Below are 27512 nucleotides of genomic sequence, written 5' to 3'. Positions count from 1 at the left end.
AAGGGCTTTTTTATAAATGAATATATCTTTATTTGATTTCACATCTTTTGCATTGTGATTCATAAATATATAGAAAAAGAGACAGAAAACGAGCTGTGGTTATAAATGTACAAAGATAGGCAGACTCGTTACAATCAGTGACATTCCAATGAAGAACCATGTGAACAGAGAGGGTACTGCAAGTTTGACCAAAAAAAAACAACAACAAAAAAACCCAAAAAACGAAATCACCAAAAAGCTAGTGGAGAACGTCATGCAACAACATTCAATTGTCACCTTCATCCAAACAAGACAAAATTAAAGTGTGTTAACGTACCTCCCTCCCATTTGGCAATGACAAATACATAAAACAACAATTTAGTGCATCACCGCCATGGCAACTGTGACCAACGTCAATACAAGCAAGTCCACAGTGTTAAAAAGAAAGAATCGGTCCGTTAAAAGCAAGCACGGTAGAACGATCAAGTACGACACGCCAGAATAGGCCACATTGGTCTGCTACTTAAGTATCTCAGTACATTTATACTCTGAAAGAATCAACAGATGTTACAAATCATGTCAAATGGCCACCGAGTATTAAGCGAGCGTGCAAACTAACATCAGATTTAAGTGCACACAAGTCAAGATGCCAGCGTCAATACCAACAATAAATTACATTGAAAAAAATCGTGACTCAAATCAGAAATACGTCAAACAATTCACTGTAAGAACAATCTGCAATTAATGTTGAACATAAAAGGCACGTATACAGATACTTACACATGCCATCTATCGGTCGGTACACATGCTCAGGCACTAACGTTTAGTAGGGGATCTGGTTTTGGTAATACTGGATCATGTCGTAGGTTCGACTCCTGTAAAAAGACAGACAATTAGACATGGATTTGGAAGCAGAGTATTGCTATTGTGCTGAGTTGTGTGTTTGGTAGCAACCTGCTGCTGAGGAAGCAGTTCTGAATGACCTTGATGATGAAGGAAGCTGCCTCTTTCTCACTCAAACCCGGGTTGAAACGTTGCCTAAAAGAACAGGACATGGAACACCGAGTAAAGCAGGCGTGTCCACAGTGCTTCCTGGGGGCCATTTGCGGCCCGCAGCACATTCTAAAAAATAGAATTTACAAGAAAACCAAACCAAAGTTGAAAAATCACCAGCAATTTTACAAGAATAAAATCAAAATATTAGGAGAAAAAAGGTGTACTCTAACTAGAAAAAGTCTTCATTTTACAAGAATAACATCGTAATATCAGGAGGAAAAACAACATCAACCTTTTTCAAAAGTCGGAATATTATGAGAAACAAACAAAAAAAGTTGCAATTGTTGGAAAATTAGGTCGGGGAAAAAGAATATTATGGGAATTAGTCATAATTACAAGAAGAAAATTGAAAAAAAAACCCAAAAAAACCCAGCAGGAATGGAAAAAACAGTCGCAAAGTCAAAATATAAGGAAAAAAGTTATACTGCAGCGACAAAAAAGTCACAATTTTACAAGAATGAAATCACATTATCAAGAAAAATACAATTGATTTATTAGCATAGAGTTGAAATGCTTGTCAACTGTGCATATTACAACTGAAAGTATTTTATCGGCACTCTTCATTTTTAAACTTTTTTTTTGTTTTATAGAATAATTTATGAAACTTTATGTAATGATTTCAGATTTTAGAATGATTTTATGCTTTTATGGAATGATTTTATGAAGTGATTTTTACCCTTCTTTTCTGTAAAGCACTTTGAATGACCTTGTGTAGGAATTGTGCTCTATAAATAAACTTGCCTTGCCTAAAGAAAAAGTGCAATTGTTTTTTAAATCATAATATTATGAGAACCAAACAAAACCAAATCAAGTTGTAATTTGGGGGGAAAAGTCATAATATGGGTATAAGGTCAATATATTATGGGAATAAAGCCATAACATTTCGAGAAGAACATTTGCACAAAAAAAATAGAAATATTTGGAAAATTAAAAAAAAAAACAAAACAAAAAACCAGCAAAAATGGGGTAAAAAAAAAAGTTCACAAAAAAAAAAGAATATCACAAGGCTTAGATGCAGTTTTTTTCTTGAAATATATATAACATCATAGCATATTCATCAACAATCAATTGACCAAATTCCGACCAATCAATTAGTATCTAAAGTACAACACACTCCAGCCACTTGCACGCTTACTTGAGCAACTTGATGGTTTGTCCTCGGAAACAAGGCAGGCCGGTGTCCAACATGAGGTTCACCAAAGAGACCACGCCGTCCATGTAGGGTCTAATTTACCACAAACACATGAGTCTTATTTAGTCGGCCACGTTAGCATGACTTTTAGAGCACTACTCACCTGACTGCCAGGTAACCCCTGACACACATCTCCATGAACCACTTGAAGGGTGTGGCCTCCATCTTGCCACCCATGATCATCACCATTTCGTCCGTCAGCTTGATGTCCGGCTCCCAGCCCAGGTTGCCACCGGGAGAGCTTTCAAACATGAAGCCGAAGTCTGGGAATCAAACGGGACAAGACGCTGGTTTGTATACGGTCTGTCATGAGGCAGTCATACACCTGCTCACATATACACACAGCGGTGCTTTTGCATTAGGGGCAGGTAGGGCAGTGACCCACCAGGTGCAGGAGACTCATTTGAATTCAAATTCAATTTCAGTGAGCAATCAGATCAGACCCCCCAACCCCCATGAAAGACATTTTTCTTCACACCAATGTGGATGAGGTGTCCCTGGCTGTCCAGCATGATGTTGCCGTTGTGTCTGTCTTTAATCTGCAGCACGAAGAGCAGCAGGCTGTATGCCGCCATGCTGCGAATGAAGTTGTAGCGCGCCTACGAGGAAGACATGGAAGCCAGTCACATCCACACAAGCAGGAACATTGCTGCACATCTGCAACAAACTGCCATGCTTACCTTCTGGAATGCAAGTGTGGATTCATCTCCGTACTGGTTGCGGAAATAATCATACATGCCGAAGTCCGTCTGGCGGCCAAGCTGATCCCGAGACTTGCAGTCGGGGATGCACTCGATCACGCCGCACTGTGGTCGAACATAAGAGATGCCACATCCTCAGCTTTGTGATGCCATACAAACGCTTTTAAAGTGAGAGGTCTTACTCCTGGAGCGGTGGCCACCACCCTGTAAGGGAACACGTAGAGGTCCAAGCCCACCAGCTGGAAGATGTTCTTAAACAGGCTGATGATCTGAAGAGCCAGCATGTCCTAAACACGCAGTAAGTCAAATATAGCCTCGTTTACACTTGCACACATTTTGTCGCTGCGGTGGTACACTATTTTGAAGGGCCAATGAATAAATTGGTCGTAAACTGTTGTGAGGTGTGTGTAAACTGTGTGGGGCTGCGTGCCAGTCAGCAAAGACAATGCATGCATTTCCGTGAACTGGTCGTCAACACAACGTGAACGCACCGCAACCTATGCCTAAACAATGTGGGAGGTGCATAATCAAAGACTTTCATTCAGATGAAGGGGTTAACTTTTCCACCACCTCTTGTAGCAATTCGGAGGGGAATTCTCAAGCAATTTCTGTAGCTTCTTGGATCTTCCTTATTATTTTCTGTTAATAAGTGATCATAATGCCCAAAGCAACGTCTTCTAGTCAGCAATTCCCTCTCCCACACTGTCCGTGCTTCTTTTTTCTAGTTTATGCCTCCTTCCTACTCTTTGCAAATTCTCTTTCTGGAGCTGCAAGATAATCTCGACTTACAGTACCTCTCTTTTCTACAATGAGAGCTTCTTCTCTGGAGTTCAACATCTTGTAGGTCCCATGCAAACTGAGGAATTCATTAAGCTAGGGGTGATACCTGCTGTTGTGTGGCATCACGCGGGTCGCAATGGACGACGAATGCTTCACGGATGCGGGAAGCGGTGGTGACAGTGCAGACCCATGTGGGAACAATGCGCATCACGCACACTATTGTCATGCACTACACGTAAACAGTGCGGGAGAGTGGTCATTTCATGCCAATGCGCACCATTTTCGGTCACGAGTTGTGTGCCAAGTGCGTAATTTATGCGTAAACAGAATGCAAACTGTGCGAAAGCTAGTCTCCACGCTTTCCAGGCGTGCCATAAATAAATAAATAACTAAATAAAACACATTGCCATGGCAAATGCAGAGGCAAAATGTGTACAAGTGTTAAACACTGCTTAAGTCGTGAAGCCATCATGAGATGAATGGTGGGAAATGTTCCAGTAATGTCAGAGAAACGTGAGTACTTGTCTGCAATCGTCGCCCACTTTAAAGATGGCCGCCTGCCAGCAGATTTTCTTGACCTCCTCTTGACTTTTCTCTTCATCCACAGAGTTGGAGCAAGATCGCAGACCTGAGGGAGAGAAGACCAGTGTCCATATTTCAGGTCAAATTGAAGCACTTCAAAGATGCATTCTCAAGCTCTTGCAGCACTTTAAAGCTGTGCTAAGTAATTATTATTATCATGGTGTTATTATACTATAGAGCAGGGTTTGTTAGTGTGTGGGTGGGCTCTAGAAGACTTCAGGAAAGGCACAGCAGCTTCAGAAATATAAAGCTAAGCTATTTTCACTTATATGAAATGTTGGATAGAATTCATTGATTTTAGTTCCGACAGTGTGTGAGTAAACAGAGTCTGGGATCAGCAGAAAATTCCACAAAATACGTTTTAGAAAATTCTTTTTTCTGGGAGTAGGTGAGGCCCCAGTTTTATTATATTCTCTTGAGGGGAGGCCTACTGTGCCACACTTTCAAAAACTACCTGCTACAATCAAAGCTAAAACAATAGCTGTGCACAAAGTAGATCCTAAAGAGTCATCCTTAGGTACCTTCTTTTTCCAGCTCGCTGACTCCACATCTCTTTACTTTGAATTTGGCCAGGTAAGGAGCTTTGGCAGCGCTAAAAACATGTTTTAATAATGTTCTGTGTTACTTTCCTCAGGAATCAAAGTAGTGACTGTCACACAGTGCATACACAAGCCCTACCTTTGCATTGGGGTCCCTGATTTGTAGTCTATATCTATGACAATGGCCTCCGGGTTACTGGGTAGATAGCAGCCAGGCTGGACTTTGATTTGGGACAGGGCTTCCAAGCAGGCCTTTTTCCGCTCCTCCCCTTTGGGGAAAGGTCTGATGGAGACAAACAGAACAAGTGACGTGCGCATGCATGCATGCATGGGTATCTCACGGAATGACTCGACACTCTAGGTGACAGCTACCCTCTGTTGGGGAGGAAGATTCATCCCTGGATAGTTGCCATTGCCGTCCTAATGAGGACTGAGGGGAGTATTATCATCCCCAAATGGGATGTGTCAAGAGGAAATAACAATAAGCTTAACTGAGTAGTTTCCAGACCAATGCGTAATCAGAGCGACTTAAGAGCAAACACAACATTTCAGAAATGATCAACCAAAGCCTTTCAGGAGTGGAGCTCAGGTAGCTCAAGGCGGGAGACGAGCAAAACATTGGAACACACGGGAAATCAAGGTGTTGTAAACAAAGCAATCATTATTAGAATGGGGTTGGTTGGCTGTTTACCTTTTTATCCAGTAGTTTAAAAATCACTTCAAACAACCACAATAACGTCATTCAGTGGCACAGCTTTAAGCCTTCAAATGGTGCTTTTTTTTGGGGTTTTGCTTTGTTTGCTCTTCTAGTTTAGCAGCAGATTAATATTTGTCTAAATGTTGATCTAAAGGGAAAATAATGAAAAGAATACATTTAAAAATAAAAGTGTGCATATCTTGTGGTAGAACAAAATGCAGTCTGAAAGAAAAGTATGCATTACAGGGGAACTTAGCTTCGTACGGCCAAACCCCTTTCCATGAAATGACTTCATAATAGCTTACTTGTTGCTGTTGCTAGCATGTCTCTTAGTTTTCACTCTTACAGTAGTTCTTAATAATGAATAATTTGTTTTAATGCCATTATTACTTTACACAGCAGCATTTTCTTTTTTTTCTTGTTTAAAGCAACATTTTCACATATTTTGTCCTCTGTTTTTTCTATATGTTAGCTTGGCTATATTGTCAATCACACCGCTACTTCAATATACCTCAGAGTTGAAAACAATGACATTACTCTGATGTGTGGTATCAGTGATGCTATGACTTACACAAATACTCTACTTAAAATATAGCAGATATATTAGGTGAACAGTAATACCACGTTTATTGCGGCTAATTGGTTCCAGATCCGACTGCGATAAGTGAATTTCTGCCAAGTAGGATTGAATATTAAAAAACGGAATATCTTCATAGATAGAGCATAAAAAACCTGTTTAAGACATCCTAAATACAATTTGCACCCTTATTAGAGCCCTGTAGACATTATAGCAGATGTAATCAGACAAAACAAGCCATTTAAGACATAAATAAGACTCGTGCTCGTGTGTGTTTCAATAAAAGTCTTCCGAAAGTGTGGACAGGAAGTGACGTCCGGGATTCAGAGTTGCGTTTTAGCTGGAGTCCGGCAAAAACAGTACTCCGTGTTATTACTATGATGATGACTATTGTTATGATGTTATTATTGTGCGTGTTATTATCAAATAATAGAAGTCTGTTGTTGGTATAGACTGTTCATACTTGATTGTGGCAGACACATTGGTGATCTCGTTGAAGAACTCGAACTCTCGCTGGTAGAAGTCCTTGGCTGGTCCAGACAAGGAGCTGGTGATCTCCTCCACCATCTGCTCCAACAACTCGCCAATGTCGGCTGCAGAGGAAACAAAGAAAGAGATTTTTTTTTTCTTCATGCTTATGTGCATAAGTTGCATGTGTTAGAAAAATCTATCTCACGGTCTTTCTGGTGGGCCTCCTCATCCAGGTAGATGTTGGTCTTCATGTTCCAGATGAACTGGTGGGCGAGTAGCTGTGACTTTTGAGCGGCCCACAGGATGTACTCCCTCACGTAACCCATCTGGACAGATGTTCAAGTGAAAAGCAGATAATCTACATATACTGCCCACCCATGACTAAAATGTTAAGACCAGTTGAAAAATTTCAAGAATTTACATTTTGCACTGTTGGATCTTAAGGAGGTTGTAATTAGATCTTCAAAATGCAAAAAGAAGAAATGGGAGTGAGACAAACATTTTTGGAGTAAACAAGCATTAAAGTGAAATAGGCTGTTCATTAGCTGAGCAAAAGGTTAAGACTACAGCCTAAATGGAAGCCAAAAAACGTCTTCAAAGGCCTCGTCTCCTTCCACGCCACAAAATGGCCCGTTTGGAATTTGCACAAGAGCACATTTTAATCTCTGATGAGAAAAATGTAACCTTGACAGTCCTTATGGGTTCCAATGTTACTGGAATGACAAAGAGATCGCACCTGAGATGATTTCCATGCGGCAAAGTGGAGGCGGCACCATCATGATCTGGGGTGCTTTTTCCTTCAATGGAACCAGGTTGTGCAGGGGTGTCAAACAGAAGTTGGCTATGTGGAGAGGGGGCATCCCTAATGGCTCATGAAGGCCCTTGTCTGTGTGGTAATGACTGGGTTTTTCAACAGGACAATGCTGCAGTTCATAATGCCCGCCTGACAAAGGACTCACTCTTTTGGACCATCCTGGGTGTTCCCCTGATCTAAATCCAACTGAGAACATTTGGGGATGGATGGCAAGGGAAATGTCCAAAAATGGACATCAGTTCCAGACAGTGGATGCCCTCCGTAGAAGCCATCTTCACCACCTGGAGTAACATTCCCACTGGCATCGAGCATGCTCAAACCAGTTTTTGAGGTGATTAACAAGAATGGTGCAACTACTCATTACGCAGTCCTTTTAGAAAATGTCATTTCTATTTTAGTGGTGTTTTGTTTTTTTTTGAGCTATGGTCTTAAACTTTTGATCAGCTGATGAACAGCCTATTTCAGTGTAATGCATGTTTGTAATAAATTGCTTACTCAAAACATTATTTGTCTCACTCCCATTTCTTCTTTTTGCATTTTGAAGTTCTACTTAGAACCGCCTTAAGAGCCAAGGGTTCAAAATGTAAATTCTTGCAATTTTTCAACTGGTCTTAAAATTTTGATCTGGTGTGTATGTATTATCAGGGGTGCCGCCAAGAATTTTGGGCCCCGTGAAAAAAAAAGTGTTCCCCCATACAGCCCCCTGCGTATTACAGTATATATACTTATAGATGGCAAACGTTGTAAAATCACCTTGTCATAACGAAGTGCTTGGACAATCTGAGGAATGTAAAACAAGATGGCGTCCTACCAAGAGTAAAATATAAAGTATGTTAGAAATTATAACCATCCACTATAAAAATACAAAGACAACAGGTGAAGTGTGGGCGTACGGGAGGAAAAGAGCGGAGCACTTTGACCCCGTACTGTGCTGTGAGGGGGTGAGGGGGGTACATGGAGGAGAAGTAGGACAGTCCAGTTGGTGGATCTGCAGGCGCCCAACATAGGATGTGACTCAGCTCGGGAGAGTCTGCGTCGATCGTGTGCCATGTCACCAGGAACTGAAGAGAAGATGACGTGTTAAATGTTTTACATTAAACACAAACACAAATGTGACCAAGTCGTTAAATAACATGATTGGAGTAAACGACTACTGTACAGGATGTCAAGAAAGATCATCCACTGAATGGATGAGGGCCATCAGGGAGATGTTATGTGCTCAGGTTTGTCATTACACAGGTGAGAGGCTCATTACGACATAAGTTAAGTGGATGGACTCTGGAGGGAGTGCAGCATCAACTCATTAACAGCATCTATTCCAAAAGGGACAAACTGGGCCACAACGAAGCATTTACACCAAACAAACAGTCTCCTGAGTAATGGACAGAATGGAAATTGTGAGCCAGCAGACCCTCTTTCCGGATGAATGTTCTTCCTGATTAATGGACCCAAATTATTGTAGAAAGTCTTCGAAAGGATCTCACCTTAACTGCCTCAGGAATGTCACACACAGCAGCTGGATCCAGACGCACCAGCCGAGTCACCTCAGACACGATCGCTTCAGTGTGTTTAAACCTGAGAACCAGATCATAAAATAAACATTATGTCAGACAGATCTCCATGTATGTGTACCTGCAAAAATGTATGCTACAATATGCATGCCAGTAGTAATTGAGGTAAATACTCAATTCCCTCCACTGTGTGAATCAGGCGTGGGCTGGTTACCGGTTTGAAGGTATACCACGGTATGAAAAAGTCACAGTTTCAAAACCACTGAATTTTTTCTTCATACCGTCCTGCAGTACGAGAGAAAGTGGAGGTCCAGCGCAGCCACTACGTGGAAACACTTGGTCACGTCTTGTGTTGTTATTCCTCGCAGTTGGCACTGGGCTTCGGTGTACTGAAACCACGGGCATGGGCTTTGTTGCCAAGTCAGGCAACTTAACCGACGAGGGTCTAGCGCCACGTTAGCTTCCTCGTTAGGATCAAGCAGCGCCAGTGTTACGAGAAGTGTGCCCTCGTAAAGTTCTGCATCCCGTGGTGTGTGGGTTTAGTGTGTATTCCACCTGGCTTTGCAGTTATTGAACTAATGTGTATATAAGTACATTTTCGACCTGTTAACGTGAATATCATAACTTAAGCCGTAAATGTCATCATTTAATCGCTTGTAGTGTAAACACGTACAGTATAGACACTACACATTGCAGCTTAAAACATATAGTGAATGACAAAATACATAACCATAGCATTATTTAGTCGAAACATTGTACTCACATGAAAGACTCCTTCAAAAGGGATGCACATTTACAACATTTACTCCCATTACAACCTTTCTTTGTTCTACGCATGCGTGTGATAACACTAGCTGGCAGAATTTGACGAAGGCACACATGTCGTCGTTACACCGGCACGACCGCACTGTTTTCGTCATTGTCGGTCGACATATTACTCATGTTGAGGGTCACCAAATGTGGAGATGTGATTCAGAACGTGACAGGAGTCAAGGAGCAGTGGTATAAACCGCTCATCCCCCACTGAACAACAAGCAACAACCACTTAGCAACAGTTGCTAACAACAATCACATGACCCGGAAACAGAAGTGAAACTTGGGGACACAAGCACATTTTACTTATTTATTTAGAAATAATTCAGTTATTTTTTTTAATTTACCGATATACTTACGTACATAAATATGTTCCACTTCCATCATGTTGTGTTATATTGTTTAAAAATGATAAAACATAATAAAAAGTTTTTTTCTCTCTTCTTTTCAAAAAAGATATTTCAAAATAACACATTTTAGAGCTGTAATTAGAATACAGTGAAACCATGATATTTTTGCCCAAGGTTATCATACCGTCAGAATCTGATACCGGCCCATGGCTAGCGTGAATCATGGATCAGTTTTGTCTCTGTCTCATAGTGCTTTCTATGACTAATACTAATGCATGCATCACCTCAGAATCTTATCTCAATGGCAGGGTTGCATTGCAAAGGCTTGGCCTACCTAGCGGGCAGCTGCAGCGCCAGGTAAGGAGCAATGCTCCACGCCAGGTTGACGTTGTCCTTCCACTGTTTTTCCGTCAAGCTGATGTATTTGGACCTCCAGTTGGCAATGCTGGTCTCCACTGACAGTTCTGTGGCAATAGCCAGTTCTTGAGTTGACAAGGGGTTGTACCAGATGGTCAGGCGCTCGATCTCGCTGGCCTACAATACCGGAAAGTGACATTGGCACTGAGCTATAAGTAGATAATGAGTTACTTGTGAATGTAGTCACGCCTGATAAAACATTACCAGTAAAGCCAGTAAAAGGGTCCGACGTTTCATGTAGTACTTATGCAGTTGAATGCCTCGGTTGCTTTTTTTGGAGAGTCCTTAAACAAGACAGGAGAAAAATATCAGCAATGTATTTAAATAAAGCTCAGAGTGTGTGTTTTTTACCTGATTTCTTGGATATGGTAGACATCCCAGAGGACAGAGGGTAGGTGTTAATCCATCCCTGAGCCACCTGCTGCCTCTGACCCATGGCTGCATCCAGGTTACTGCGGCTGTCTGTCACTGCCATCACAGACAGGCTGTTCACAGACATGTCTTGTGGATCTAAAAACCATCGAAATACATTGGTCTGCATTTAGTGTGTCAAGTCTTCAACCACCGACATCTGAAAGTCCACCTACCTGCCACAACATTAAGTACACTTGCGCAATATAATTAATCAGATTCAAGAGCCGTATCCAAAAAGAAAGTTTGTGGAACTGCACCTAATGCTGTGATGTGTTAGTGCATATTTAAAAAAGGTTAATGCTGAACCTGGGGGAACCAGCTGGGTGGCAGCAAGATACTTCTTGTCTGACTGCAAGCTGGCGTAGAACTTGATCATTATGCTGATGTCCTCTCTCAGCCTCTTGTCGGTCTGCGTGGGAAATTTTGGATTGACGCTACATGAGAAAGAGAAAAGGATGAGTTTTCCTTTTTGTTTCCTATACTGTAACTCTCATTCTTTCTACCTGAAGTAGTCAAAAGCTGTGGAATAGATCTTCTCTCGAAGTACATTTTTGATGGTGGTGTTTGTCACCACGTCGGCATGAAGAAGAGTTAAACCCAGAGTGAGCAGTCTGTAATGATACAATAGGGATACAATAGTGGTCTTATTTGTGTTTAGGCTTCTCTCACAGTTGATGATGGTAGTCAGGCAGCGCACCTAAATCTTGGTCCAATGGCAGCGACATGTGTGTTCAAGTTGTTTTTAGCTCCTCCAACACTCAGAGACAGTGACCTCTGTAGGATGGTTGTGAAAATCTCCACCTGGTCTGAGCTGCTGTACTTGGCTATCTCGAACCTCTGCACTAGAAACTATAGAGAAGATAAGACAGGCATACAGAGACAATAAAAACTGTTAAAAGAAAACAATAATAAGAATAATGGATATGTTATTACTGTTTAAGGGCATGTGACAGCTATACAACTCAGTGGATTAGGCTTCAAAATTGTTGAGTTGATCATGAGGAAGTACAGTCATCCCTTGTTTATCACAGTAAACCGGTTAAAGACCCAAATGCGAAGAGAATTTCCACAAAATAGGTTTCAGTATTAATAAATGAAATATTTTCGAAATAACATCCCTATAGTCACCTTTATTAGTTCCCTGTTGTTGTAGTATGTGAAATGTAATGTGGGTCGATTACACATGGCATTAAAAAAAAAGATCGCCATCAGTCTATCATCCACCCTCACTATGATGTTTGTCACTTCATTGATACATTCATGCCAATCTGACATGCATCTGCCATACATAGACATACACTCCAACAGTACTGCTAGCTTTGTTTACATCACATTGCGCAACGCTTGTGCACAGGCCAGAGACGGCCACCGCTTTAAACATAGCAATACTGTATACCGAGCTAAGTAGTTAACCTCCAATTTATTTATTGTAAAGATAAGAATGGGTTTGACACTGAGTGAGGAAGAAGGACTTCAGCAGGCAAAAATGTATCACTTCCACACGAAATAATAGGCCATAGTGAACCTAGAAGCAGCAACAATCTATTAATTAATTTTTGAAAAACCGCGATATTCGGGGACGACTGTACACAATATGAATGCATTTGAACATAGCTTAAGTATAGAGAAGCACTGACCTCTATCCACAGAAAGTGAGGGATGACATCAGGGGCACAGGGTGCAGGCTGGCTCTCCTCTGACACAGCCAAAGGGCCCGCCTCCTCCTTGGTGACGGAGAACAAACCCATCTTCAGCTCCACCGTCATCTGCCAAGCGCCTGCCATTTCACGCATGAACTGGACAAACAGGAAGTACTAAAAGTTTGATTCACGCTCTATGAAAGTCTCAAAAGCTAATATATCCATGTAGAGTAATACCCACTGGCACTTCAACACCATTGTGTGCAGCCAGAAGCCACTCCCAGCACGCAATAGCTGTTTCCATGCAGTGTTCTGTAAACATCTTCAGGGGCGACCAACACAGATGGTGCAGCAGCTGAGGGTTACACTCTGAAAAGAGACGTGTGTTAAACAAAGCCAAATTTAAAAAGTTTTACAGCACCAATTTCTTCTGAAAAGACTCACTTCTGGTGATTATAAGCAAGGCAGCCATCTTGAACATGGCCTGGGTGAAGGCCTCTGGATCTTGGCTGTCCAGAGCACTCGTCATCTGCTCGATCATCAACTTGTTCAGGTCTGACTGACTGTGTGTCGCTTCAGAAAACTGGATCATACCGGCCACCTGATAGACAGGTATTATAGATATCATTTTAATATATTTTCTCAAGGGACCATTTTATAGAAATGAAAGTAGTCACTGTCGAATTTATATATCCGCCACAGAACTGCCGCTCCCTATTGCAGGCAGCTCTCATGCCGCCCCAGACCATGACACTACTACCACCACCTTGCTTGACTGTAGGCCAAACACAATTATCTTGCTACTCATTTTGTTGCCAGCTATTTAGACAATAATGGCTGTGTGTTGACTCATTTTCAGCAGATAGTAAATCAATACTGCAATACAAGCTGTACATTGACTACTCCAAAGTATATTCAACTTTACTTTCTATAGTATTGACCCTTAAGAAGATACAGTATACTGTCATAAAAATGTTTGTGGAAATGTGAGGGGTGTACTCTTTTTGCACACACTCTTTACAAAAATGTGTACCTCTCCAGTGTAGCGGTTGCGCAGGTTGAGTGATGCCATGAAGTTGGAGTAATCTTTTTTCACGCATGCTGGTCTCTCTGTCAGCTGGGTGGTCTGGAGAGAAAAACCCAATGTCATTTGGGGCTCAGCATGCAACATATGTGCCGGTGCCCTCCTCCTTTGTATTCACTGTTCTGACCAACCTGTGGGAAAGCAGCCTACAGTTGGCCACGGGGCAGAGGAGGTCACAAGCATAGCCAGTTAGCAACCATCCAGCCAAAACAACCCACCAGTCCATTGCAGGCAAGTAATCAGGTAGCCAGCCAAATCCGTAAAGCACCCGACCAACCAGGCAGGTAGTTCGATGAGGTTTAATGGAGACAAATAAAACAAATGAAGCAAATGAAAGACACGGAGCAGCAGAAAGCAAGCTGACAAACACATATAGAACACACACCACACGTGGAAACAGCACAACACTAGTGTAAACACGCACTGTTAAATAAGTAGGGGTAGGAATCATGTCACCACATATTATCACTAGATAACAGAGCAAATCAATATGTTCCACCCCTCCAAGTAAGTTAGCACACATGGACGTAAGATGCTGTAAACAAGGGTGAGGCATACAACCCAATAAAGCACATTAACGTGCACAAAATATAGATGCAAGGCATTGATGCAGCTCACAAATGTTCTATGCAAGCAGCTAAATGACATGTTTGCTGCAACGTTAAAAAGCCATGTAGGTGGAATCATTCTTATAAACTTAGACGCTTTATGGAAAGCTGGATTTGATGCATCGCTTCACATATTTACAATTCACTTAAGATGTCTGTTGAAGATAACCGAATGCTGCTTGGATGCAATACTGAACGTGGCGATCACAGAGGGCCATGGGCTCTGTGTGTGTTTGCGTGTGTCTGACTCACGCCCAGCGTGGTACTCTGCCTGTTGTAGCCTGCAAAGTGCAGAATGCTCTCTGTGGCCATGGCCAGGCCCGTGTGTTGGGACAGACCTGACACCCAGTTCTGATGCTTGTTCAAGTACTCCTGCACACAACGACACACACAGGAGAGGTTATTGACAAGATGGTAATGTTTGAATCATAAGGTCAGTTCATGGAAACGGATTATCATTTACAGTGGTTTTACTTTCAAAGGATTATTTTTACATCTTGAATTGAGTCTTCCTGAAGGCGAAAAAACTGACCTGTAGGTGGGACTTTGTGACTGAAGGAGCCCATTTCATTGCTTCCTTCAGGATCTCACCACAGCGTGCGGCGAAGTCCTTTACTATACTCTGAGAATGGCACAAAAATATTGAGTGTAAAAATAAATACAAGATATATTAATAAAATGGGAAGTGGCACAAAAGAAGCTACTTATTTTTAAACTAATATTGTGCTGCCCTCTAGTGGTAATTTACCTCTCTGGCTTCATACGTGTCTGGAACAGTGATTCGGTATGGGGTATCTGGAATGTCATAGTATGGTTGGTCCTTGTGGATGTCCTTAACAAGTGGAGGACAAAAAAGTCACTTTTGACTATAATATTATTTCTCCTTCAGATAACAACAAATAAGCTATTTTGCATCATGTACACCAGCTCTTTCCTGATACGTACCGCACTTAGAGACAATGAGAGGGTCTGCAAAATGTCCAACATGGTCTTCAACACACGGCCGTTCCACAGCAGATGTGGGAATCTGGTAAAAATGTGACACTGCTCACAAAAACATACATTATCTTTAAAATGATCAGAACAACAATCACGCACGTCTCTGCCAAACCAGAGAGATATTTATCTGCCACCCTGCGGATTCTCTTGTGTGTGTGGTTGAAGTTGATCAGCAAGAATTGGGCATGACGCTCCAGTTCCTCCTCGTGCTCTTTGGTCTTCGGCTACAATACAACAGAAGTATGAACATATGTTGGGAATGTAAATCTTCTGCTCTATGTTGTCCTGCAGTGACACCCACCTTCTCAGCCATCATTTGGAGGAATACTTCAAACACCTTGTCACCGACACAAATGATACACTGCATCATTCCTGAGATGATGGAAAGAGACAGTTGAGGACCATGCATGAAGAAAACAATGTACAGATCAAAAGACCCTCACCAGATTTGTCTTTCTGGATCGCTTTGTCTTCAAAGTAACGAAACATGACCTGAAAGCGGTCTGGATCATTGGACCGAAGCATCCTACAAGAATGCAAATATAAAATGAATTGTTTTTGGCATTTTTGAGAGCTTTAGCATACAACATAGAGGAGAAGAGTCATGGCGCAAACCTCATGTACTCTAATCTGTAGACCGAGAGCAGGTATGTGGACATGGCAAAGTCCAGCTTGTTAATGAGGGCAGATGCTTCAGGGGAAGGGTCCAGGAGGTTGTTGATGGTCGCTCGTAACTCACTCAACTCTGCCTGGAGAATGTAAAAGGTTTTATCACCAACTTACGCTGACATTATCGTAGACAAAGAAATATTCTGCTTTTTCAGCACTACCGGTGTGACTGTGTCGTTTTTTAGGGCAGAGTTGTACTGCAGTTCGGAGCGAAGGGGCTCTCCACTGGGAAAGGTCAGGAGAGGAGATTTGGTGGCAATCTCGCAAACACCCTCATACCATTCTTTGGGCCACAGCCCTGCAAAGACATCACCAGCTATGTTACAGATTTAAGCAACAACCAACAGTCCTCGGGTTATATTAAAGGTTTATGCTGGTAGTGTAACAATTTATGCCCATCGTACAATTTTTTTCCTTTTCAGTGTAGCCCTAATACACCCTTGTAACAAATGGTGTATGTGTACAATTATTTAGTAATAATAGTCTCTAATTGATGGTTACTTCACCTACTTGAGCATAGCAAATCATAAATGTGTACATACAGTATGCATGTATAGTTAATAGGTGACAATTCTTCACAGATAATAATAGGCAGTAGGTACAGTGACTATAATATACAATGTACATTTTTTCTTGCATGATAAATCAAATATTTGACTTAATCAACTTCATCCAACCTGATCCTTCCACAGCAAAACCCATGACCACTGAGTACAACCAAAAGTCTCGAAAGAGCTTCTGGAGGCGGGGCTTAGCCTCTTTAATGGGTGGAAGCCGTCTGGTCAACTGCGAATTAAAGAAGGGGCAAAACATAAGACAATGGAAAGCACGGCCAACCTTAATATGACATTATACTTATTTATATTGTGAACTGAATTACATCAACATCAACCAATAGATGGCTTTTTGTTGTTAAAGCGTGCAGTGACCACTATGAAGCCGAACTGAGTTGTGAGCTAAAGGATGTTATTCAGTCACAGAGTCTATTTGATCTGGTCTATTTGTTCAGGAGGAGACGACGTCAAAGTTCAGTTTTGTATTCAATTCTCTGCTCTTGGCCCCACAAAAAGACGCAGCAGCACACAGCGAAGGTAAGACCCACAGAGCGCAAATAATTTCAGTGTTTGTTATTGGGTATTGTTTATTTGTGTTTAATGTCCCTTCTCCAGTGAAGCCTTCAGGATGCAGGTGATAGTGACAGTGGTCTCTGTGGCCTGCCTGCTGGTCAGTCCAACACTGGCAGCCATCAAAGACCTCAGTTTGCATTTTAGTAACCAGAATCCGGACCCCAGGGGCTCTCAAGCGCAGGCGGCAGGGGATATGGAAGCCATTCCCTTGGAGTTCCACAAAGAAAACACAATCACCAACGACCTGGTTTTTGATGGCTTTGAGGATGAAGATTACATTGATTTTGATAAGATTCTGTCAGCAGGCAGTGACGACTACATGTGAGTATTGTCGGGATAATTTGAGGCAATACAATGTGAATGCTGGATGATGAGTTAACACAGTTTTTCAGTGAGGGGGATGAAATTGATGAGATAGCCACTCCTGCACCAGACATCGACATATTCGCCGAACCCTCCGACCCAAAGATTCGCCGTGCCAGACTCCTGCGGCTCTTCCACGGCCGTTCCCGCCTCCAACGCCTCAACATCGTCAACGGCCGCTTTGGCTTTAACCTCTATCGAAGTCTCCGCAATGACGTCAACCAGACTGACAACATCCTGCTCGCACCTGCTGGGATCTCCATCGCTATGGGGATGATGTCTTTGGGAGGTGGACCCAGAACCCACGATCAGCTCTACAAGGTTCTGGGATTTGCGGATTTTGTCAACGCGAGCAGCCACTATGACAACACAACAGTGCATAAGCTCTTCAGGAAGTTGACCCACAGGCTATTCCGGAGAAACTTTGGCTACACACTGCGCTCCGTGAACGATGTCTACGTAAAGAAGGATGTCTCAGTCAAAGATGCTTTCCGTGCAGAGACAAAGGCTTATTATTTCGCAGAGCCGCAGTCTGTGGACTTTAGGGACCCTTCCTTTTTGACCAAGGCTAACAGCCGCATCCTAAAGATCACAAAGGGGTTAATCCAGGAGCCACTTAAGAGTGTCGACCCAAATATGGTCCTGATGTTGCTCAACTACCTGTACTTTAAAGGTGGGTATACACAGAATCTTTCAAGCATCGTTCAACCCCATCAAACACCTCTGGCATGAAATACAACAGAGGTTTTGGACGCTCTTGTCCAAAAAGTCCATATTTTCTTCTGTGTTGATTTGCTGTTTATGTAAGGGTTAGGTGTCCCAACAATTTCTTGTATCACCAGGCACATGGGAGCAGAAATTTCCCAAAGAGATGACCCACTATCGAAACTTCCGAGTGAATGAAAAGACAAACGTGCGAGTGGCGATGATGACCAACAAGGGGAACTACCTGGCCGCTGCTGACCACGAACTTGACTGTGACGTCCTGCAGGTGCGTTACAAGATCCCGGACCAGTAAAAGCGCAACTGAGCTGTGTCATACCGCTGTTTTCAGCTCCCGTACTCAGGAGACATCAGCATGCTCATCGCCTTGCCGAGGAAGATAACCGGGATGAGGACTTTGGAGCAGGAGATCTCACCCACAGTGGTCAACAAGTGGCTCAAAAACATGACTAACAGGTCAGTTTCTTCCTTTCAACAAACGACAAGCTGACAAATTGTGATATGAGTGGCAGTAGTGAAGTCTGTAAGGACTTGGGGACTAGAGTTTAGAGGGTTTGGGGGAATACAGTGAACCCTCTGAACTTGAATGGCTCAGCTGTCAAATTTGAACAAACATTTCAAGAAAAACACGGTCTAAAAGTCAAACAAAATCCAGAACCCAAACGTAAATAGTGCCAGACTAAGTGACTCAGAATCAATTGATCTCCTCCGTCTCCCCGTCCGAAGTTTTGCATTAGTTGCGTTTTCATGTGCTTTTCTTATGGTGTCTTTACCCTATCAGAAAGATATGAGCGATGATAAGACAAACAGGGAAAATGCTGAAACAACTAAAAAGATATTACTAAAATGTGGAACTCAAAGGTACTGTATGTTTTGTGTTCAGTACAGTTACTTGTAGCACTTATTTTTGGACTTGCAATAAACATAACAGTATCTGGTATGTTAAAGCTTGTTGCGAGTAATTGGGCATTGCTGTCTAATCAAACTTAAAATTTAAAAATCCTTCTGGAACTAATTTTGATCAAGCTCAGAGGGTCCACTATTTAAAAAAAAAAAAGAGAAGCACCATTCAGACTGAGAGCTCAGCCATAGTTCTGTAAGGGTGGTTAGAGCTTGGCCACATTTAAAGGGCTATTCAGTGATGCTAATTTAGGGACTCCCTGCAGGACTCGTGAGGTGGTGATACCTCGCTTCAAACTGGAGCAGAATTATGACTTGGTAGACAATCTGAAGGAGATGGGGCTCACTGACTTGTTCCAGGACGCTGCGGACTTCTCTGGAATGACCTCGGATAAGGTTGCCATGAACTGGGTGAGTCCTGAGAATTCAAAGGGGGCGAAGCAGCTTGGTCTGACTCTTATTTTGAAATCCTCACAAAGCTGAAGCACCAGGGGACGATCACAGTGAACGAGGAAGGCACTGAGGCGGCTGCTCTGACCCAGGTGGGCTTCATGCCTCTCTCCTCCCAGATCCGCTTCGTTGTAGATCATCCCTTCCTCTTCCTCATTTATGAGCGGCGCACTCAGTGCTTTGTGTTCATGGGTCGAGTGGTCAATCCGTCACAGAACTAAAATGTGAAAAATGCAGTTCTACTGTTCTCTCCTATTTCAATGTTGGGGGAGCTTGACTGTGTTTTAATACATTTTCTTTGCTGCAAAATGAGAATGTAATAGGGGGCAATGAGCCTTTATGCGTGTGTGTTGTGTTTGAACACTGAGATTGTCCAAGTGAGTCAATGGATGTCATCCTGTGTCTGTTAATGTTTATTTTTTTGCAATGTGTTTTGGAGAAATGCCCTTTGGTGCCCTTCAAGGCCTTAATGCTGTAGTGACACAGCTGCAGAGAAACTAATAAGAACTGACTACAAAAACAACTAATAAAATATTTTATGACTCTCCACTACTATAGACTGGACGCATCATTAGATACAAGAGCCGTATTTAGTATGTTCTTTATTGGCACTGTCAGAGAGATATTTAAGTAACAATATGTGTACTATTGTGGCTATAGCTTGTACTTTTGCCAAATTAAACGGCATCATATTTTGAGCTGTCTCTTACACTTTAGCTGTGGTGTGGATGTTTGTTGTGAAATATTGTTAAATTAATACCCCTCTAATAGTGGCGATCAAAACAGTGTATCACCGTCTTAAATGGTAAATGCATTTCTTGATTGCAATAGAGGTGACAGTTTTTTGATTGCAAGTGTACCTAATGTTGCGGCAGGTGAGTGTGCAACCATTCAGCAGCTGTTCGCACTGCAGCTAACTTGGTAAATATTTGCCCACTGCCTTGCATGCTAGCTAAAAGCTTGGATTCACCTGTCATGTAGATTATTTAACTAACTGAATGTTAGGCTTGTAGCTTGTTTTAAAAGTACCAACTCACCACAGCAATCACTGGGATGAGAACACCGAGATTCCCAGCACTACTCGATGCCTGTAGAAGATAAGATTATTATTAATTTTTTTTTGTATCCAAAAAAAAAGCACACGCATGGAGATTTATCCAAACACGTACTTTGAGCGCTGGCCCTTTATCTGATGCACGCTCACTGGCTCGCTTCCCTTCCAAGCCAAGTTGGACAAAAAGTTCTAAGAGGTTCACCATGAGTTCATCCACCAGCTGCTCCCCCTGCAGGTTGGCAGCAATGTTGGCCAACGCATTTATCACCGCCAGGGAGCAGTGCCTTGAGTGGGAATAGAACAAAGGCGAAGAGTCATTGTATTCCCCTCGTTAGAATTCTACCAACCTACCATTCTACCTAATACTCAATATAAACATACAGGATACGGTACACACAACTCCATCCATATGTTTATTTTTGTGACTGTATTTTGTATTAATGGAGAAATACACTACATCATAATGAGATGTGTTAGATAATAATATAATACATTAAAAAAATAACGAAAAACCTAACCCTTCAGTTAATTAATTCACTAACTAATGTTAAAAATTGTAATAATGTGAGGTATTTCTAATACTGCAGTTATCAGAATGTGGCAACACATTCACTCAAAATCACACACTTGTGTGTAAAAATGTATGTATGGTTCAATAAATGTGAGCAGCGATGACACTTACCTGTAGCCATGATCTCTGGAGTCCTTGGTAGCGGAGTAGACGACTGAACTGGCCTTCACACTGATTTGCTGAAACAGGTTCCACACTTCCTGGTAGATATATTGCTACATGACAGAACAGATGCAATATTTACCAATTTTGAACATTATGTTTGTGAACTACTTTTGTAATAAACGCTTCCTATACTGACTGATCTTTAGAACAAAAAGTGGCAGATGCCAAATGGCTCATTCAGACTCACATTTCCTGTAATGACCATGCAGCCCAGCTGGTCTATGATGAGCACATCCAGCTGGGAAGGAGGCTGACAGAACTTTTGCTGTAAGATCTGCAAGATGTGCTCCATCACTTTAGGGGTGTCTCTCAGAGCCACGGCGATGTGGCCCAGCGACCGAATGGTGTGATCTGGAATGAGATGAGCATCCCTAGCAAAGAAGACGGGGATGTTAAATGAGCTTTAAAAGAGCTGAATGTTTGTTCACAAACATTTAGAAATAATGCAGAGATGTTGCTCACTTGTCATTTTCCTGTGAAATGTAAAGACGGTTAGACAGACTAGCAAGAAAGGCCTCCACAATGACATTGTCCATGGTCAAGCCAGCTTTTAGACATCTGCGCAGGCAAAAAGGAATCAAAGTTAGATTTTTTTTTTGATGCTATATATGTTTCTCTTGTCAAAGCTCCATCAGCTTTTTGCGTCTGACCTGCAGATGTTGTCGATGGAAATATCTCGGAGCTGCTCGTACATGGACGGCTGGTCTTTCTTGTTGGACAGAACGTTCAGTGTGGACTGAGAATGCTCATTGGTCACGTTGATCCTGATTTCTCCTGTGCCTTATTCATAAAAACATAATTCAAATGATTGAGGGGTTAAATACAAGTTAACTGTCCCTTAAGTTGTACAATTCAGAATTTGAGCAACCTTTTCTGAAAAATTATGTCCATAAAGTCGCACAAAACTTTCACTGTAGAAAAAAATATGCATTTACTTTATTGGCATTATTTTCTCTGGTAAAGGTTTTGGAATCAAAAACAATTTGGGGCGTGACCAGTATCCAGGAAGGGCTTGTTTTTAATCTCACAGGTTCTACTACAGAGCATGTTTGCTTTCACAGCAGAGCTGATTGATTGATTGTGGAGCTATTCACCAAGGAACACTGTGTGTTGATCAATACTGGATGAGACACAGACGTGGTAATGACAGTGTTACATAATCACTTGTGTTGCACTGCTCTGCTGTGCTAGCTCGTAGGTTGCACCTTAAGACCTGTTGGAAAGAATACCCTCTGCAGCATTACCTATGTTTACTTGTGTGCTGGTACCTGCATTGTACTGGCTATGGTACTTGTAGAGCTTTATGAGAACGGGGGAAGGAACCACGAGGAAGTCCCTGAGAGATGTTGTAGCAGAATGAGCCACCACAGGAAACCTCTCACACAGACGCCCCAGGCCCTGAGAAAAACATGGACAACGTTAATATGCAGAATTTATTTTACTCAAAGCCAAACCTAATGGAAATGTATGACTCTCGAGTACAAATGCATACAATAATAGGATTCAGTACAACAGAGATACTAATGTTGAGTTTTAATTGAGTCAGTCAGAAGTATTTACAATGTCTAGTACTGTGGAAGTTGATTTTAATGATATAAAAACTGCACTGCATCATACTGAGCGGTGTTCCTATTATTTTGGCTCTCACATGTAAAACATGTACAACACCAAGTAGAACAAAACGGCGCACTGCTATCTTTGTAAAGACGCATTTTTTTCAAGAGAGACGTGCAGGTTTTCCTACTGTTGTGGCCTGTGATTATAGTACAGCCACGTGTGACATTTCAGTGTTTTACCTGCAGGCAACAGATGAGAAGGGGCATGTGAGCAATGATGACTTTACTTGAAGTTTTTGACTGCAGCTTTTCGGTCAGTTTGCTGCACAAGTTCTCAGCTCCTGACATGTGGAAAGACACACACACATATTGCTGATCAGTGATCAGTGATTGTGCTATAGCTAAACAGAGTGTATGGCTCCTCCAGGCTAGTAATTGATTACCTTGCTCATCTTTGACGGCCCACACCATGAGGTCCACACAGGCAGCGTTGGCTTGGCAACGAAGCTTGAGGGGGCTCTGTTCCCCTGGCAACCCCCCCGCATCATGAAGTACTCGTTGCAGCTCCGATTGACTGCTGCTAAATTGCTCCAGAACAAAGTCATGGACTTCTCGCACAAATGCTGGTTGCAAGGCTGAGAAGTACAGAGGAGGAAGAAAAACAGTCTGTACTGTACGTTAACTTAAATTCAACAATTCATCTTTCTTTTAGAATCAATATGGATTTACCATTCATGTTGTATAGTGTGTCCCGGAGCATTTTGAAGACACATACATAGAGAGGGTCACTGAAGGTTTTGTAATAGAGGTTGATTCCAGGGTTAGACTTTACAAGAACAGAAATGGGAAGGACACAGGTAAGTTAGATGAATAAAATGACACTGTTTTGACTTGTTCGACTGTTGCACATTTACCTCTGTCGCTTCAGCCATGGTGGTGTCAAGGGTTTTCAAAAAAGACTCAGAAACAAAAACCTTCACCTGATGAGGACAAAAAACCACAAGCTGATGCAAAAGCATGCTGTAGGTGTGTTCGGTCAGCGTTACAGTAGACACCTACCATGCTGAGGAACTGCTGGAGAAGATCAACGGGTACTTCAACCTCATTTTCTTCTGTTACCAGGACGAGAGGAGACACTGAGAAACTGGAGCTGATGGTGGAAAAATAGTAGTCAGGATCCACTACTGTGCTGTTGGGGAGGTAGGCACCTGAAAGGACATAGAAGAGTTAAGTTGTTGACCCTAAACTTAACCAAAGCGTAATAAAATACTGTACTATTAAATATGGTTTCCCAAAAGATTCATCTGTGTATTTTACCTTCAAAATAATGTGGGCCAAGTGCTGTGGGAGAGCAGGGTGAGTTTCCTCCTACATCTGCACAAACCTATGAACAACACCACTTAACCTCAAGACAACAAAATCCTATACATATAACATGGTAATACTGGTGGTAAAAATGTCATTTATATGCACACACCTGTGCAGACGAGTCAGGATTAGCTGCAGGGTGTCGACGCAGCGTGTCATTTTGGTAAACCGTCAGCAGGGAGGATGGAATGATAGAGCGGAAGTCATTGAAGGATCGACGCCGCACACCCTCTGTTTCCTCTGTGACGTAATGGGTCTGAGGCGTGTCTTTGGGGAACAACTTGGACAAAAGGGCTTCGGCAGTGACACTGTAGCGGCCGAAAGCTCGTGTCATGCCGAACAGGCTGGGCACAATGTGTCTGCACAGGTAGACTACACATTGAGAGGAAAAGTCAGGGCTTTTGAAGGACTGTGTTTTGCCATCATGGTGGACTCTTGAGTGTGATATTACCTTTGTCATGGTTATCAGGTGTTTGGCACATTTCCTGCAATGTCTGCATGACTTCCATGATGGTGTCCAAGATCTGAATTAAAGCAGTACAACTTAGCTAAACAGCCTAACGAATACAGTATTCACAATTACCTCATTAGCCTCTGCAATAGTAATAGCATATGCTGATCACATGATTTTTCACGGAAATCGGCCAATACTGATCGGTGGCCGATCGACTGGCGCATCCCTTGTACAAATTTATCATACTCAATATGCAATTTGACTCTTGAATACCCTTGTATGCTTCACAGCTCTCCATTTTGCTGCATTTTCTTGGTTTCAGTTTTGAGTTCAGTCTGTACAGTATAGATAAATAAACACATGATCAGTTTCTCAATAACATTTCAAATGGGGGGGGCATTTCTGTCCCCTGGGGGGCATGACAAAAAATAACTGAGAACCACTGGTATAGGGACACTTGGTCATTACCATTGACTAAAGAATAGGTCACCCTTTGCAGCTGTAATAGCTTCCACTACTACTCCAGCAGGAATACCTTTTAAACATCTGTGAGGTCAGAAGTCACTGATGTTGGACCTGAGGCAGGGCATGCTTACAATGTCTGTTCTAATTCAACTCAAAAGTGTTTGATGGGTTTCTTCCACACCAAATTCATCCAAGCCTGACTTTATGATTTTTCCTTTGCGCACTAGAGTACAGTCATGCAAGAACAGAAAAGGCCCTTCCCCAGCTATTCCCCCAAAATTGCAAGCATGCAATTGAACCAAATTTATTTTTAAGATAGATAGTTGAGATTCAAAAGTATATACTGTAGTAAGGGTCTCGTCCAAGCCCTGGTTGAATAATTCATCCAGTTACTGTAGATGTCCATTTAAATACTTTTGTCCTCCCAGTTTATCAGTGTTGTTCTGGTGCAATAACCATAGCTGTGTAGTGTATCTGGCCCATTAAACTGACCTCTTGCCTGGAGTCCTGGTCCCTCTGAGCCACATCTGCTAAAAGAGTCACTAAACAGAAGCTGAAGTTTTCAGAAACTGGGAGAATGTCTGAGGAGTAGATAGCAAACAAAATTACAGATCAGTGAATGCCATAATTAAGCAGTAATACACAGAAACTAATGTTGGGCATTTGAGCAGATTTCCTTAAGCTAGAATGAAAAGTGTAGCACGTACAGTTATGTGGGCCTTGTGTTTGACACGTGCTTGTGCATGCCAATTAGACTCAAGTGGCATGTGGCACTGTGGTTCGATGATAATGATAATGATATGCTGCTGCACCTCTGTATGTAAAAAGGAGCTGGCACTGCCACAATACAATAAGTTTCCTAACTGTAAGAGGATTGTCCTTACCCTTTCCTTTCTTTCCCAAGCTCTCTTCGATCCATTGGACTCGCGGGAGGCCTCTCAGTAGGCTCAGCAAGTAGGAAACAACTATGTCTTTGTGCTGCTGGTGCAAAGCAAATAATTACACAACACAAACAAATGCACTTTGTTTTAAGCTACAAACGATATAATGTTGCAACACAGAAACAAATCAGATTAAATAACATGTATTAAAAGAGCTCCAAGTAATTGGATTCTAGGGAAGATTCAGGCAGCCAGTCTTAATGCAATGATAAAAAGAGGCTTAGAGGGTCAGATGCATGACAAATCACCAGTTTAATTAGGTTAAAGGTATGAGCTTATTATGGTGATATACAGCATGTGGAGTCTCGTGAGAGGCTGGTTACAAGTACCGTAATGATACAATACTATTTAAGCGAGAACCCACCTGTAAGCCCGACTCCACTAGAAACACAGCCAGCGCTATGACAGCATCTCTGCGACGCACATCCAGTGTGAACACACCACGCACCTCCACTGGACACATACATTGTAGCTTCTGGACCTAAAACACAAATTAATTATGAAAAATAACAGCACTACAAATAAAACAAATAAACTTTTGAAAATGGTCTTGATGTTTTGGATAACATTATATTTTGCAACCAAACAATGACAAGCTATCATTTTTCATCTGAAATTTGCATCATTTTGCATCTTTCGAAACGTAAACACCAAAGTACTTAATTCTTTGACCCTTTGCCTTGCTACTGACAGACGGCGAGCTACTAGTAGCTTGCGAACTACCTGCTGGACATCCCTGATTTACAGTGTATGAATCAAAATGTGTGGATTCCTGTACACAAACAGACATGTTTATGTTTGATTGTAACTGTATTTCATTTAATATGGAATAACAAAAACCTTAAAACATTTTACTTCAGTTTCTTACAAGCTAACCTTTAATTTAGAAGATAATTAAATGCGGTTGTAGCAGTTACGAGGTTCCCTTCCCTCAAGTAAACCAGTTTGACTGCAGTGGACTATTTATTCAGTCCACATTTATTCAGTATGGTGCACAGTTAACTGCAATTATCCTCTCTGTTCAGTATTTGTGGTGATAAAGCTCAACAGATTCGTCATTATAGACGATAAGTCAACAGTAGTGTTGCTGTCATGTCAGTCATCTAAATAAAGCCACCGCCGCCTGCGCGGAAGCGGACCATAATGCCCTGTTGCTCGTGTTTACATAGCCAATTGTAGCGAAACACGGCGTATTGGCTCACCTTTTCCACCGGCGTAGGTTGGTGGGCGGCCAAAGAGCGTGCCAGTGACAGGACTGTGTTGAAATAAAAGCCTCTTTGGCCACCTCCTGTCACCGACATGTTTACTTCCACATCAGGCAACGCTCAGCCTAGGGAAGCCGAGAGAGAGAGAGAGAGAGAAAGAGAGAGAGCGCGCAAGCAACAGCCTCACTCAAGCTTGTACGGAGAGCGAGGAGGGACTAATTTTATTAGAAACTTCCTCCTTAATCGATGTAACTTTCTAATTAAATATTTTTTCCGT

At 42.1% G+C, this 27512-nt stretch overlaps 2 protein-coding genes across 5 annotated transcripts; one reads left to right on the top strand and one right to left on the bottom strand.

Moving 5' to 3' along the window:
* On the bottom strand, positions 1 to 27393 carry pi4kab (phosphatidylinositol 4-kinase, catalytic, alpha b). 4 transcript variants are annotated; one of them, XM_054773416.1, is made up of 55 exons: positions 27233 to 27393; positions 26395 to 26511; positions 25974 to 26067; positions 25582 to 25670; positions 24622 to 24694; positions 24280 to 24542; positions 24120 to 24186; positions 23862 to 24010; positions 23717 to 23782; positions 23532 to 23628; positions 23246 to 23437; positions 23043 to 23143; positions 22515 to 22644; positions 21897 to 22026; positions 21709 to 21804; positions 21434 to 21617; positions 21193 to 21296; positions 20626 to 20794; positions 20494 to 20544; positions 16571 to 16679; positions 16055 to 16191; positions 15840 to 15973; positions 15668 to 15750; positions 15526 to 15596; positions 15324 to 15448; positions 15171 to 15252; positions 14974 to 15057; positions 14758 to 14847; positions 14478 to 14597; positions 13749 to 13763; positions 13567 to 13659; positions 12978 to 13134; positions 12775 to 12902; positions 12531 to 12689; positions 11591 to 11742; positions 11397 to 11504; positions 11200 to 11327; positions 10831 to 10989; positions 10684 to 10763; positions 10397 to 10596; positions 8873 to 8963; positions 8282 to 8449; positions 8142 to 8195; positions 6780 to 6900; positions 6567 to 6696; positions 4969 to 5112; positions 4812 to 4882; positions 4230 to 4336; positions 3111 to 3215; positions 2908 to 3033; positions 2706 to 2826; positions 2331 to 2490; positions 2171 to 2260; positions 934 to 1017; positions 1 to 854 (listed from the first exon to the last, which is right to left on the bottom strand). In XM_054773416.1, the coding sequence occupies exons 1-55, from the start codon at positions 27329 to 27331 to the stop codon at positions 803 to 805; spliced, it is 6309 nt and encodes a 2102-aa protein (XP_054629391.1). In that variant the 5' UTR covers positions 27332 to 27393; the 3' UTR covers positions 1 to 802. The 4 variants fall into 4 exon arrangements, with proteins under 4 accessions (XP_054629391.1, XP_054629394.1, XP_054629393.1 ...); XM_054773419.1 differs by having other exon boundaries at positions 4251 to 4336; XM_054773418.1 differs by lacking the exon at positions 13749 to 13763.
* Positions 16718 to 20154, top strand: serpind1 (serpin peptidase inhibitor, clade D (heparin cofactor), member 1). Its single transcript, XM_054773421.1, has 7 exons — positions 16718 to 16984; positions 17063 to 17341; positions 17413 to 18056; positions 18226 to 18374; positions 18438 to 18562; positions 19273 to 19417; positions 19486 to 20154. Exons 1-7 carry the CDS (start codon positions 16857 to 16859, stop codon positions 19675 to 19677), a joined length of 1662 nt encoding a protein of 553 aa, XP_054629396.1. The 5' UTR covers positions 16718 to 16856; the 3' UTR covers positions 19678 to 20154.
* Positions 27394 to 27512: the final 119 nt, after the last annotated feature.

Source organism: Dunckerocampus dactyliophorus, chromosome 4 (assembly GCF_027744805.1).
Source record: "Dunckerocampus dactyliophorus isolate RoL2022-P2 chromosome 4, RoL_Ddac_1.1, whole genome shotgun sequence".
Taxonomy (NCBI): Eukaryota; Metazoa; Chordata; class Actinopteri; order Syngnathiformes; family Syngnathidae; genus Dunckerocampus; species Dunckerocampus dactyliophorus.
The sequence above is the reverse complement of the archived record's forward strand: the minus strand, read 5'-3'. Positions and strand labels throughout refer to the sequence as shown.